This window comes from Nematolebias whitei, chromosome 13 (assembly GCF_014905685.2).
Source record: "Nematolebias whitei isolate Nwh7 chromosome 13, NemWhi1, whole genome shotgun sequence".
Lineage (NCBI taxonomy): Eukaryota > Metazoa > Chordata > Actinopteri > Cyprinodontiformes > Rivulidae > Nematolebias > Nematolebias whitei.
The window spans coordinates 16,671,916-16,685,177 of record NC_056510.1 but is presented as its reverse complement, the minus strand read 5'-3'; the positions used below and the strand labels follow the sequence as shown (position 1 = coordinate 16,685,177).

At 36.5% G+C, this 13,262-nt stretch overlaps 1 protein-coding gene across 1 annotated transcript in view; it reads left to right on the top strand.

Moving 5' to 3' along the window:
• The window catches only part of erbb4b (erb-b2 receptor tyrosine kinase 4b), a 161,424-nt gene that overhangs the window by 70,930 nt on the left and 77,232 nt on the right, over positions 1 to 13,262 (top strand). Inside the window, exons 9-11 of the mRNA XM_037686139.1 lie at positions 446 to 534; positions 8,444 to 8,534; positions 11,656 to 11,855. Of these exons, the coding sequence (XP_037542067.1) occupies positions 446 to 534; positions 8,444 to 8,534; positions 11,656 to 11,855 (380 nt within the window). The remainder of the gene's footprint in view (positions 1 to 445; positions 535 to 8,443; positions 8,535 to 11,655; positions 11,856 to 13,262) is intronic.

Sequence of the window (13,262 nt, the reverse complement as noted above, 5' to 3'; positions counted from 1 at the left end):
ATATAAAGTATTCAGTTGTAGCAGTAAATAAGATAAAAATATGGAATAACACAAATTAAAGTGATGTAAGATATTACAATTATCACTTAATATATTATAAATGTGAATGGACTAAATAATGTGGTAAATGGAAGCTGTGTGTTGGTAAAATTTAGTGTAAAGGAGTACAATATACCATTGTGTATATTTATATAATATGAGAGAACATGCTATGAAATGGTTTGCAGAAGTCTGTAGTAAATATTTTTAAATTATATATTTTTAATAAGCCAATATGCATACATTCTATACTATATGCATTCAAATATATTATTCATATGCTAGTAATTCAGTGTATTTCACCCCAAAAATCGGTGTGCAAACACTTTGTTTAAACAAGGCTTGTGCATATGATTTCATTGCAATATAAAACTGAGATGCTTTTCGCTCTTCCCATTTGACACAGTTCTATAATTCACAGGGATGTCTACCACAATATTGAAGCCTTGGACCCAGAAAAACTCAACATTTTTCACACTGTTCGAGAAATCACAGGTTAGTACATCTGTTGCAAATTGTTAAAAAATAAATAAATAAAACAATCCAAAAAAGATCAAAAGTTATTCTCAACTGTATCTCCTCTCTAACATTTTTTCAGTGTATTCTGTGCATTCAGTGACTCTTGTGCATAAATTGTATTGCTATGTGTGTGTTTGCTCGAGTCAACCCTCTACCTTGCTTGAGACTGTCCACACCAAGGACAGGCATTTCAGCATAAGATGAATATTAGATGAATCTTTCAATGTCCTCTGTCTCTCTGCTGCTTTTTCCTTGGGGACTCTCTAGCATTAAGTCCCTCAGTCCCAGCTCTCCCTTCACGCACCATGAAGAAAAGATCCCCAACTCGTGGCGCGCATCGGCAATCGTCCAGCTTCTTCTATGCCAACACCACTTTTGAGCTTCATGTATGCTGTCATTTTCCCAGCCTAGACATATGACAGTGCCATCAGAACATCACAGACTGTATCTAGAAAGTCACCCTCATTTATAAAATAAGACACTATAGCTAGTGAAATGTTCTGGGATACATTTCTCAGTTTTGACAGGGGTGTTTAGTGGAAGCTGAAGCTATATATAAAAACAGCTGTTATATTTTCAGGAAGTGTTTAATTCTGATGTATAATTAATAATCCAGATTGAAAAATCTAATAAAGTTGAGTCAGGTCATCTGGATGGGTTCTTCTTTGTTGAAATAGTTTGTCTTTTGTTCAAAATACTTCTTCAGTCTGATAATAGATAAAAGGCAAAGATAAAGAATAAAAGATTCAGCAAAGAAGAACCCATCCAGTCGACCCGACTCACCCGTGTTAGATTTAGTGTGGTTTGTTTCTCCCTTTTATAAAATGTGATCAATTATTTACAAAGTTCCTTAGTTTGATTTCAGACATGGGCTCTAGACCATATCTAGAAAAATGCCTGAATTTGCTCTGTGAGAGGGTAATTCAGTTTCCTGAGTGTGCATAAGAATAAGGGGGGAAATGATGTACACATGTATAACATTTACAACAATTCTGACTTTTTTTAAATTATTTTGTTTAGTGCAAAAATTGGAAAAGCAAAAAAAAAAAAAAAGAATAAAATCAAAATAAAATACAATGATTGTCTGCTTTTTAAGAGTGCTGTGAATAGGTCGCCAAAGGCATTTTGAAACAATTTTAGTAAGAAATGTGAATTTGGGAAGAGTAAAAATCCTGTGTAAAGATTTAAATTTAATATAAAAGGTATTGTTATTATTCTTTTTTTTTATTAAATGATTGTATTGTGGTATTGAGGCAGGTATTTTTATTTAAATGCATTCTTAGTATAGCTATTTTTTTCTTATCTCATGTTAAGTAGGAGCAGTGCTGGAACAGTTGATGGGGCATGAACCTGTGGCCATGTAGTCAGACATGTGTGTCAGCTCAGCTTGTCTTCTCTCTGAGCTGTCAAGAGAATGTGACATCTGACTGAAGCAGTCAACCTGCCTCTCCGACCTCTGGGTCAACACTAACATTGCTTTAGCTTTCAAATGAGCAGCACAGAACAGCTACATTGTCCATTCTTACCTGTGTGCTTGACTTTTTGCTTTGTTTCAAATAATCTTCAAACACATCTGCCAGACCATGATTCATCTAAAAGGTCCAAAGAGTGGACATTTAACTCGTGCAGTTTAAGTGTGTTTTTCAGTTTTGTGACTCGAATAACAACTTAAGTAACCCTAAGCTTTGAATTTGAGCTAATGGACCTTCTCATTAAACATCTCCAGACTGATAAATGCTGTGCGAATACATAAGTTGTTAAAGTGACTTCCATTATGTCATAAACTGAGAAATGTTTTACACAAATCTTTAGTCATTACTCATAATTTAAGCCAAAAAGACGGGAAAGCACTAAGATTTAAGGAAAATAGAATGCTAGTTATTATAATAAAATATGTCCATTATTAAATGTTTAATTGCATTTTACAACAAACAAAATAACAGAAAAAAAACCTTTCTACACTTTGTATGGTCATTATATATATATATTTGTTTTTGGTAAATTTTACCACTGACTGGTTTGTTATCCCATGGATACATAGAGACAAATATCAATATTTTTACAAACAGGTGATGAGAAATAGTATACGAAATAGATAATTAAAATTAAATAATTTGATTTTATAGTAAAGAGGTGGAGTTTGTTTAATTATTTGGGAGGGTTTTTTTAGGAGTGCATCCATTTATAATATATATTTTGGTCCATATGATGATATCTGCAATATGTAAATGACTCAGCGTAAGTTTTCAACAGCTTTGTTAACTTACTGAATGATTGGACCAAGCTGGCTCATTCTGGAGTTCTTTGGAGAACCACTGATTACACACTCTGCTGTTATCCAGCATTTTTAGGTTTCTGCCTAATGCAGTCAGATAAACAGAAAACAAATGAGTCTCCCTAAGTTGAAAGACGTAAAATCTGTTTTTTTCCCTCTAAGTTGATATTTACTTTTGGCTTTGTCTTCTTTGACAAGCTTGCTCTTTCATCTTTTCCCCATGTGCTGGTTGTGTCATTAGGTAAACTGAGTGATTTTTTTTTTATTTTTTTTTATTTTATTTTTTTTGGAGTAGGTGAATTAAGTGGAGTAGATGTGAGTCAGATCATTATGTTGCAGATGAGTCTTTTACTGGCATATGATCCAAAGCCTCAAACAGGGCACACAGATGAGTTGGGTCATCAGAAAGGTAGTTATCACTGTTGCCAGTGGATGCTTATGCTTCATTTTGGTAGAAAAGCTTTGTGCCTTGTGCTTCTGTAGTTGTAAAAATGACCATGGAGGTCTTTTTTATCACTCATTACTGGCTTCCTTTACTCCAGTTTGTGTGTCTGGGTAGAACATTTACTTTGTTTGTGACATATTTGATCATGTGTGCTGTGTGTCTGTTTACCACCTCAGCACAATCATGTCTGTGATCATGCTTCAATCTCTGTGTTCAAAGCAAACTTGTGAAGCTGCAGTGGTTCCCCCTGGTCATACGCTGACCCAATTTTTGACTGGTCAGTGTAAATCCATTTAAATGGTGGCTGGTATGATGTCACAATTATAGATATCATCCAAAGAGATCTGAATGAGTGGAAATGGATCTGATCTCCCATCGCTAAGCTCTGCTGGCATTCAGCACAGTTGTGTGCTAACAAATGTCCACTATTTTTTTTTAAAGAAGAAAATAATTGATTACAGGGTTTTACATGCAGGATGTGTGGGATGTAGTTTGTGATGTTAATTGCAAAAATAATACCTTCAGACTTGTTGAGAAAACAACTAATTACTGCCAGTACAAACGACACAAATTAAAATTAATAATAAACAACAACAACAACAACAAAAATCAAACTGAAAATGTTGCATGCTAGTAGGGATTATTTTAACCATCTCAGCTGTTTCCTCATTGTGTATTGTATTGTACATGTTATTCAGTATACCATCACTGTTGAATGATATGACACTTCTGTAAAAGGACAACTGGCAAATGAAACAACATTGCAATTTACTGAGTGAATAAAAATGATACCTCTTTACTAAAGGGTAGCATCGAGGTGTCCTGTGTGCTGAAAACTGATAATATAGGATCTTGACTTAGTCTGTGTTGATGCAGTTACAAGTCTGTGTTTGACAAACGCAAACAGCCCTCAAACAACAGAAAAATAAATAAAGTAAAATTGAAAAACAAAAAAATCAACAGCTTAAAATTCTGGCCTCTTAACTTTTATTTTCCATCCATCTATTATCTTCTGCTTGTTCTGCAGTCGGATCGCTGGGGCAGCAGCTTGAGCAGGGTGGCCCAGACAGCTTGTTCTACAGCCACCACTTTTGGTTCTTCTTGGGGGACTCCAAGGCATCCCCAGGCCAACCAAGAGATATAGTCTCTCCAGCATGCCCTGGGTCTTCCCTGTTGTATCCTTCCAGTTAGTTGGACATGCTTGAAACACCTCCCAAGGAAGGTGTCCAGGAAGCATCCTTAGCAGATGCCTGAACCACCTCAACTGGCTCCTTTTGATGTGGAGGAGCAGTGGTTCTTTTCCAAGTCTCTCCCAGATAACTAAACTTCTCATCCTATCCCTAAGAGAGAGTCCAGCTACCCTGCGGAGGAAACTCATTTCAACCGCCTGTATCTGAAATCTCATTCTTTTGGTCACTACACAGAGATCTTGACCATAGGTGAGGTTAGGAACATAGACCGACCGGTAAACAGAGAGCTTTGCCTTACAGTTCAACTCCCTCTTCACCACAACGGATTGGCACAGAGTCCGCAATACTGCACCAATCTGTCTGTCAATCTCATGTCCCATTCTTCCCTCACTCGTGAACAAAACCCTGAGATACTTGAATTCCTCCACTTGAGGCAGAACCTCACCCTCGACCTGAAGAGAGCAATCCACCTTTTTCTGACTGAGGACCATGGCCTCAGATGTGGAGGTGCTAATTCTCATCCCAGCCGCTTCACACTCTGCTGCAAACCGCTCCAGTGAGAGATCAAGATCACGGCACAATGACATCAACAGGACACATTATCTGCAAAGAGCAGAGTTGGAATCCTGAGGCCACCAAACCAGAATCCCTCTGTCCCCTGGCTGCACTGAGAAATTATCTCCATAAAAGTTATGAACAGAATCCGTGACAACAGGCAGCCCTGGCAGAGTCCAACTCCCACACTGAAGGGGTCCGACTTACTATGTGTGAACACCTTACAATGTGAACTAAACTCTCACAGCGCTTGTATAGGGACCGAACAGGTCGTTGCAATGGGCCCCTGATCCCATACTCAACTTTTATTTTGTTGCCTTTAATTCTGCTTTTATTATTGCTTTGAATAATGCACTTTATTGGTCTAAAGTAGCAGAGTAGAATTCAATGTGATACCTTATCTGACATCAATGTAGTTGTTTTATTCAGAGAGTTGTCTTTATGTTTCAATAGACTTCCATCAAATGAAAACAAATCTGGCATTATCCTCTTCCTTAATGCAGACTAATGATTCAAAACTTATTATTGCTTTGGCTTCTTCTTTGTAACCGTGTTTTCTTTTCTTTTCTTTTTTTTTTTAAAGCTGTTAAATATGTTTAGCATCCTTGTTTTTCTGTGTAAATACCCTTCCCTTCAGTCGATTTCTTCCAGCTCCATCATAAACATTTTCTATTGTGCATTTGTTTTGTTCTTGTTTCTTTGCTTACCTATTTCCGAGGTCTATTTCTTTTAGATTACTAGCTCACTGGAAATAGCCGACATGGTACTGAAGAAAGCTTTTGAAAGAGTTGAATAATCCTTTTCAATTCTTTCAACAGGCAGCTCTTTTTTATTGAACCTGTTTTTTTGTTGTTTTTTTTTTTTTTTTTATTCTGTGCAGCGCCCTGAAATGATGTTTTATGTAAACAGTTATAAATAATATTAACAAATAAATACAGAAATTGACAGAAATTTTAGGAGCCATATTTCTTCCCAACAGGGAGGTTAAAAAAAAATTGCAAATCCTATTTTTTTTTTAAAATTGCAGACCAATTTGCATGATTAAACTTGTAAATTTAATTAATACAGTGAGCCAAACAAGTTGACTTGAGAATATTTTAGAAAGCAAAACTGAATAATTACAACAATTACAACTTGTTTTCCGTCTTACTTCTGCCTAAAGATCCAAGAAGCACTAGGTTGTTTCAGCAGTGAGATGGAAAGATTTACATGTAATGGCAATGTCTTTATAAGGTGATATGTATTTTTTTCTCTGTTTTACCACAGAACAATTTAATTTACTGCATGAGGATCAGTACTTACAGTACTTTGTACAGGATATGTCTGCTGTCAGCTCATAATATCCATCATGACATTCATTATCTAGAACAGAGAGCACCTCTACTCTGCTGAAATAACACAGAGGCAGAACTTCAAGGTGATTTTTTTCATTGCCGTTTTGTCATTAAGGCAATTAGTCTGGACAAGTACAACACTAACATTGCTATAGTGCTGTTGCCTCTGGGCTAAGAAGTTCACAGTGTTTTCAACTGCACATCACGTGACACACAACAGGCAAAAGTACAAACGGATAAAGCATTTATAGTTGTTTGGTTTAGGAATTTGATTTATGATTTCTGCAACTAACAGCAACTGTTGTAAACACACTATAAATTCCCTTTTAAAATATGTATGACAGGGAGAAAAAAGCATATTGATTTATATAACTTTTGCATTAAATTATATATAAAAACAGAAAAAGATAGGGGGAAAATATGCTCCTTTTACTTGCAAAACCTCATTGTCCTTTTTGTTGTTGTTGTTGTTTAATCCTCATTGAACAATGCTTCCAGGCGTTTGTTGAGACACTTCTGCTTCTTGTCTGGGATTGATAAACCAATGTACACAGACAGATAAACATACTGTTCAAGGTTGTTGCTCTCTTGTCAACAAGTCAATTTTAGATAAACAAAATTATGTGTGTAGTAGGAAAGGAATCACTCCAATAATTGAATTGTGTCAGATACTGTTTATTTATGGGTGAATGCATTATACAGTTGATTTTATCACACCAACAGGGTATTTTATTGTCATCCCTTATTGTCAACCATACACTCTTTTGTCTTTGTCATTACAACAACTTGGCTTCTGTGTTCTTTCTTTTGCTTTGTGAATTTCCTTAGTATTTTATTTATTTTTCCTTCCATTGTCTTTATGTTTAACCCCTATACTTATTCTGTGGATATAGCTGTAGTTTATTACCCATAGCCAACTGTTTTGTTTATTATCCGGCGTTGGCTTGGGAATTGTACTCACCCACTGTTCCTCTACTAAATATTTCATATTTTTGAATCCATTATTGAAAATCATAAATGAGCCACGGCCACCCTCCCAGCTTTTAATTTAATCCTCTAAATGATTCAGCAGAAGGAAGGCAGAGACAGGAAATGCAAAAGTATTGATTTTGCAAACCACTGACAACAAGACCCTCTGTGGATTTGTCGTGCCTACAACATGTATTTGGTTCAGAAAGTGCTTGGCTGCTTTCGGAAGAGACTCAGGTGGTGTTGTAATTGGTCTCTAATTCTAAAGTGAGGCCACTTCATTGTCATTTCTCTCCTGTCATTGTGTGGAATGGACAATTGCCACCTCCGTTTCCTTCATCTACCATTTATCTGTAGTCAGAGTCATGGAGGCATCAGGTCCAGGTCCAAGAAACCCAGACAACCCTCTCCCCAGCGACACTCACCTCTCCGGGGGACCCTGAGGCATTCCTAATCCAGATATGCAATCCCTTCAGTGAGTTGGGTCTGCCCTCGGGCCTCTTTCCAGTGGGACATGCTTGGGAAAACCCGATGCCATAATCACCTCAACTGACTCTTTTAGATGTGAAGGAGCAGCTTCCCTCAAATGATGAAACTCCCCACCCTTTTTCTAGTGCCAAGCCCAGCCATCCTTTGAAGGAAGCTCATTTCGGCAGCTTGTATCCGGATCTCATTCTTTCAGACATGACCCAAGCCCGATGACCATAGGTGAATGTTGAAACATAGACAAACCAGTAATATGAGAGCTTTGCCTTTTGACTCAACTCTTTCTTCACCAAACGTAACTGAAGCAACACACTCATTACTGATGAGGAGGCTCCTGTTTGTTGATCTGTCTGCTGGTCCATGTTACCATCACTCATGATCAAGATGTTCAGATACTTAAACTCCTCCGTCTGAGGCAAAGAACCCCCCCCCCCCCCCCCCTCCAACCTGGAAGGTGCATTCCAACAGTTTCCAGTTGGCTTGGGAATTTGCCTCAAACTTAAATAAATTATTCCCATCTTGGCTGCTTCACACTTGGCTGGAATGAAAATCCCAGTGAGCAATATGATACACCAGTTAATTTATGCTGTCTGTAATAGTAACCTATGTGTGTATTTTTGTCCCCATTTAGGCTACCTCAACATCCAGTCTTGGCCTGACAACATGACAGACTTAAGTGTTTTCTCAAACTTGGCAATTATTGGAGGACGAGCGCTGTACAGGTATCTGAAAGTGTTATACCAGTGCTATTAATTACATTTGTCATTGTTTAGTGAACTGTATAAATTTATCAGACAAATAATGCATAACTTTATTAAATTGTTGGCTGCTTAGTGTTTTTTTTTATTATCAAATTATACAAAACATGTGCATTTAAAGTTTACTATACACATTCAGACAATCCATTAAAGATACAGGATGAAGGGTTGAGCATAAAACTAATTTTATTTCAAATCAACATTGACTGAATTTGATGTATGACATTCAGATCGTATTGATAAAAAAAAAGAAAATAGTAAAACTTTGCCCAAGTTGTTTAAAGCCATTTCTTAATTTTTTTTGTATATAACTTTGAAAATCCTTGATTGTACATCCCTAATGCCAGTTGTCTCATAATGACATTTAATGCAACTCAGATTGTATATTTAGAAGCTTTTTAATGTAAATTATTATTAAATTTGTCCATGTTTCTAGGACTAAGTGCTCTGCTTTTTACTTCTGTTGCTAAGTGCAAAAATTACTCCAAATAACACTATGCTAGGAACATGTTTTGGTCACAATTTTGTTTTGACATTTAAAAGCTCAGTAGTTTTAACACAGCTGATAGAACATAATTACTTGTGATTTACTTTTTTTTTTTTTGTAAGGTTTCCTCCCACAGTCCAAAAACATGCATGTTAGGCTGATTGGTAACTCTAAATTGTCCCTAGGTGTGAGTGAGAGAGTGAATGGTTGTTTGTCTCGTTTGTCTCTATGTGGCCCTGTGGTGGACTTGCGACCCGTCCAGGGTGTACCCCGCCCCTCGCACAGTGATTGCTGGACATGGGCACCAGCGACCCCCGTGACCCAAAATGGAATAAGCGGGTAAAGATAATGGATGGATGGATGGATTTTTTTTGTAAAAAAAAAAATAAAAAAAAAAGTGCTCCAAAACGGTGTATTGGCATTTGGATGGGAACAATGCCAGTTTTTGCTGATTATATAGTACTTTTTTTTCAAGTTTGTGTATGTGTGTGTTTATGTGTGATTCGCAGAAGGGGGTGTTACTGCACCTGCCTGCAAATAAAAAAAACAAAAAAACAGCAGGCTATATATAAATTATAGCTTGCCTCTCACCTTTGCCCCATACTTGATCCTGCTTACCCTCTGTCCATATGATGGCTCTGACACCCCGCTGTCCCCCTGTCATAGTTAAACTGTGTGAGTCACAATGGGAGGGGGTGGAACAAGGACTGAGGGTAGGCTTTTTAAACAATAGGAAACATAAAGGAAAATAAAGGAATTTAATGTTTTCAGTAATTTAAAATACTGCAGTTGTGTTAACAAATCAGAAATATGCCTAAATGCATAACTTTGATGTGTTTATTGGGACATGATGAAAATAAACAAATTATCACTCATTGCTTAAGGCGAAAGGGCAGTAGTATTTTTTACCCTGTTTGTGTGTGCATGTTCATTTGTTTGCTTTGTTAGCAAAGTATCTAATCAACCAATGAATCAATCCTAATCAAACTTTCAGTAAGTAATTAATGACTGTACCAGTGACGTGTGGTGAGGTTTGAAGGCATCTAATAATGCTTTAATCAACTTCATACTTGTCTCTTAAAAAAACAAAACAAACAAAAAAATGTATTATCTTACCTTTATTTTAAGATGAATGAGTTTGGAAAAATTATGATGAGTTTAGAAAAGCCTTTAGTTTTGCGATACGGTCTTCCATTTTGTCTAAACAAATGTAAACACGTGTACCAATTTGCTACACACCGCTGCCCCTCTGCGTAACAGAAGTACGCACAGCGACCGCACCAACTTCATTGTCCCTATGGGGCAGCACTGCCCCCTATCGGTGCAGCAAGGTACTGTCTGCCTCACCCTGTGTATTTTCACCATGCAATTATGATCAATTAGAAAGAAAAAAATGTGTCACACACATTCATTCCATATATTAGACAGACTGTAGAACATCAGCTTGTGTAGCACATGTGTAATCAAACATGTATATTGACTAAATAGAGACAACAATGGGCATGCGCCAACTGCCTACTTCATATATCGTATATGACACAGCGCCACTAGAGGTGAGCCAGAGTACTACACTGCTTCATCCCATTTCTTCCATGTTTGAACAGGCAATGTGTAAATTCCGCAATTTTGACCATTGAAGTGTTGAAATAATTCAGACAACAGTTTTATAAAACAGTTGTATAGAACAGTCAAGTAGTCAAACGTATTTTCTTTTATCATTGTTAGTATTTTACTTATCATGATGACAGGTGCGGCACTGCCTCACTTGCCTCCCCTGACTGCACGTCACTGGATTGTACAAATGCAATCATTGGCTGTAAAAAGACAACTGAATGTATTTTTGTATCAACCCAGATCAGGATGTCTGCCACAGCAAAGCAATCCTAGCAAAAACAAAAAAAAAAAAAACAGATTTAACTGAGTCAATTCTCACGGATTTCGACTAAAAATGTGATGTGGTAAAAGACAAAGGTTTTTCTCAACATATATTCTGACTTCTAACTGATCATGCAAGATCTGTTTATTAAACCTTGACAATAAATTGACAAAAATTGAAAAATTGAAGTCAGCTCCATCTGTCTGGAAGCAAGAGTTTTCTAGATTTTTTGAGAAAATTTAAAAAAGTAATCATTGGACGTTGTGCATCCACAACTAATTAGCACTAAAAGTCACTACCAAAATATTTGGCTTTTCGGAGCTACAACTTTACACATGATTTACAGATTTATGGCTACAAGTTGATGTGGTTATACTTGGTAGTCATTCACAATACATATCCCAAATGCTAACAGATCCCACCCAATTTAATAGGATTTAATGAGATGTTGAATAATATAATTGTCAAGGTTTGACCAAATTAACTATAATTTTTTAACATTTGGATGATCTTAGTTAAAATTCCATCTTTAAAAGTAATGTGTGATATCTAAGCCTTTTATTTTTACGAGACTTAATTGGACTAAATTGAGTTTACTCTCTGTTTACTTTTTTTATTCTGCTCTTGCTTCAATCTCAACTTTTCCTCCTACTCCTATCACATTTCTCTTATTCTTGTCTGGCCCCGTCTTCCTCTCACCTCCAAATGTTTTGCACTCTCAGTGGGATCTCGCTGCTGGTGTTAAAGCAGCAGGGCATCTCATCACTGCAGCTTCAGTCCCTCAGAGAGATTAGTGCTGGGAATGTTCACGTTGTGGAAAACAGCCAGCTTTGCTTCTACAACACAGTCAACTGGACCAGGTTGTTTCACGCAGCAAACCAAAAGGTTGTAATTCACAACAATCGAAGCCCACAGGAATGCTGTAAGTTTTCTACCAAAACACTGTTTTTTTTTGTCTACATTTAAATTATACACCAAACTGTTTGATTTCTGAGTTTATCCTAATGAAGAACTGGTCAAAACCAGTTCATGTCACTGTTAGTAACTAGTTCCAAGTGTTTAATCAATGAAAAAGTTAGGCTACTTAAACATTCATAGCTATAGATTGCCATTTGTTTTTAAAAAATACATTTTAGGTTCCAATCTATGTTTCCCTTAATAACTTTTTTTATGGAAAAAGGCATTGTGTGTTTGTGTCTGAAAAGGACTAAGCCAATTAGAGGCAGATAAAAAGTGAAATTATCACATTTTTGAAGTCCAGAAAGTTTAAGATTATTCAATTGGTTTCTGTTTTGTTGTAGAAACAAAATGCAAGTGATCTGATAGATATAAAGGTGCTTTTAAGAAGTTATTAAAACTAAAATAAAAACAGTAACTTTAAAGCAGTGTATGTAGTGTTATAAATTAAACACATATAGTCCCTCGTTTATCGCTGTGGATCCATAACCTGAACTGAAGTACTGCGATAAGTGAAAAACGCAAAGTAAGAATAGTAATACAAGTAAGTAGTTTTTTTGTTCTTGTTTGTTTTTAGTATATATATATATATATATATATATATATATATATATATATATATATATATATATATATATATATGTATGTGTGCATTTATTTATGTATTTATTTATTTATAAAGGCATTTTAAACCCTTCCAACATTCTTGCAATATTCCGAACAATGTTTCTAAACTCTAAATGCTCTAAAAGAGCACAGCATGTCATGATTTCTCTCTCTCTGCCTCCGCTGTACTCAGCCACCTGCAAGCGCTCTCAGCCACGCACACTTCTCATCCCTGCACAGAGAACAGCTGATCAGCTGATCAGAAAAAATTGGAGCTGATTACCCGCTCTTAACGTAATTTATACGGACCGGGTGGGACCCACACAACAGGTGGGCGTGGACTAATTTTTTCAGTGCGATGCTTTGCATGACGGGATAAACCCACCAGCGACAGCCTTAAAGGGCGAAGCCTATAAGAAATATAACAGCTGATCAGCTGCAGGAGGAAGCTTAGCCTGCAGTGTGGGCTGCACAAAGGTGCAGCAGGTGCAAAGTAATGTAAAATGTTATTTTAAATAAAAAATCCAACGTGATCGTGTAGCTCATCCATCAATCAGCCAGTTGTGTGTCATGGCCAATCTGATTTTGAAAAAATGCGATAGAGCGAATCCGCAATAAACAAACCACGAAATGTGCACACATAAATTAAAATTAAATTATGTCATCTCATTTTGATAAACTTGTTAATCAATTATTACATTATTTGAATATAAACTTGAGAACTGTCTGTATACACACACACACACACACACACACACACACATAC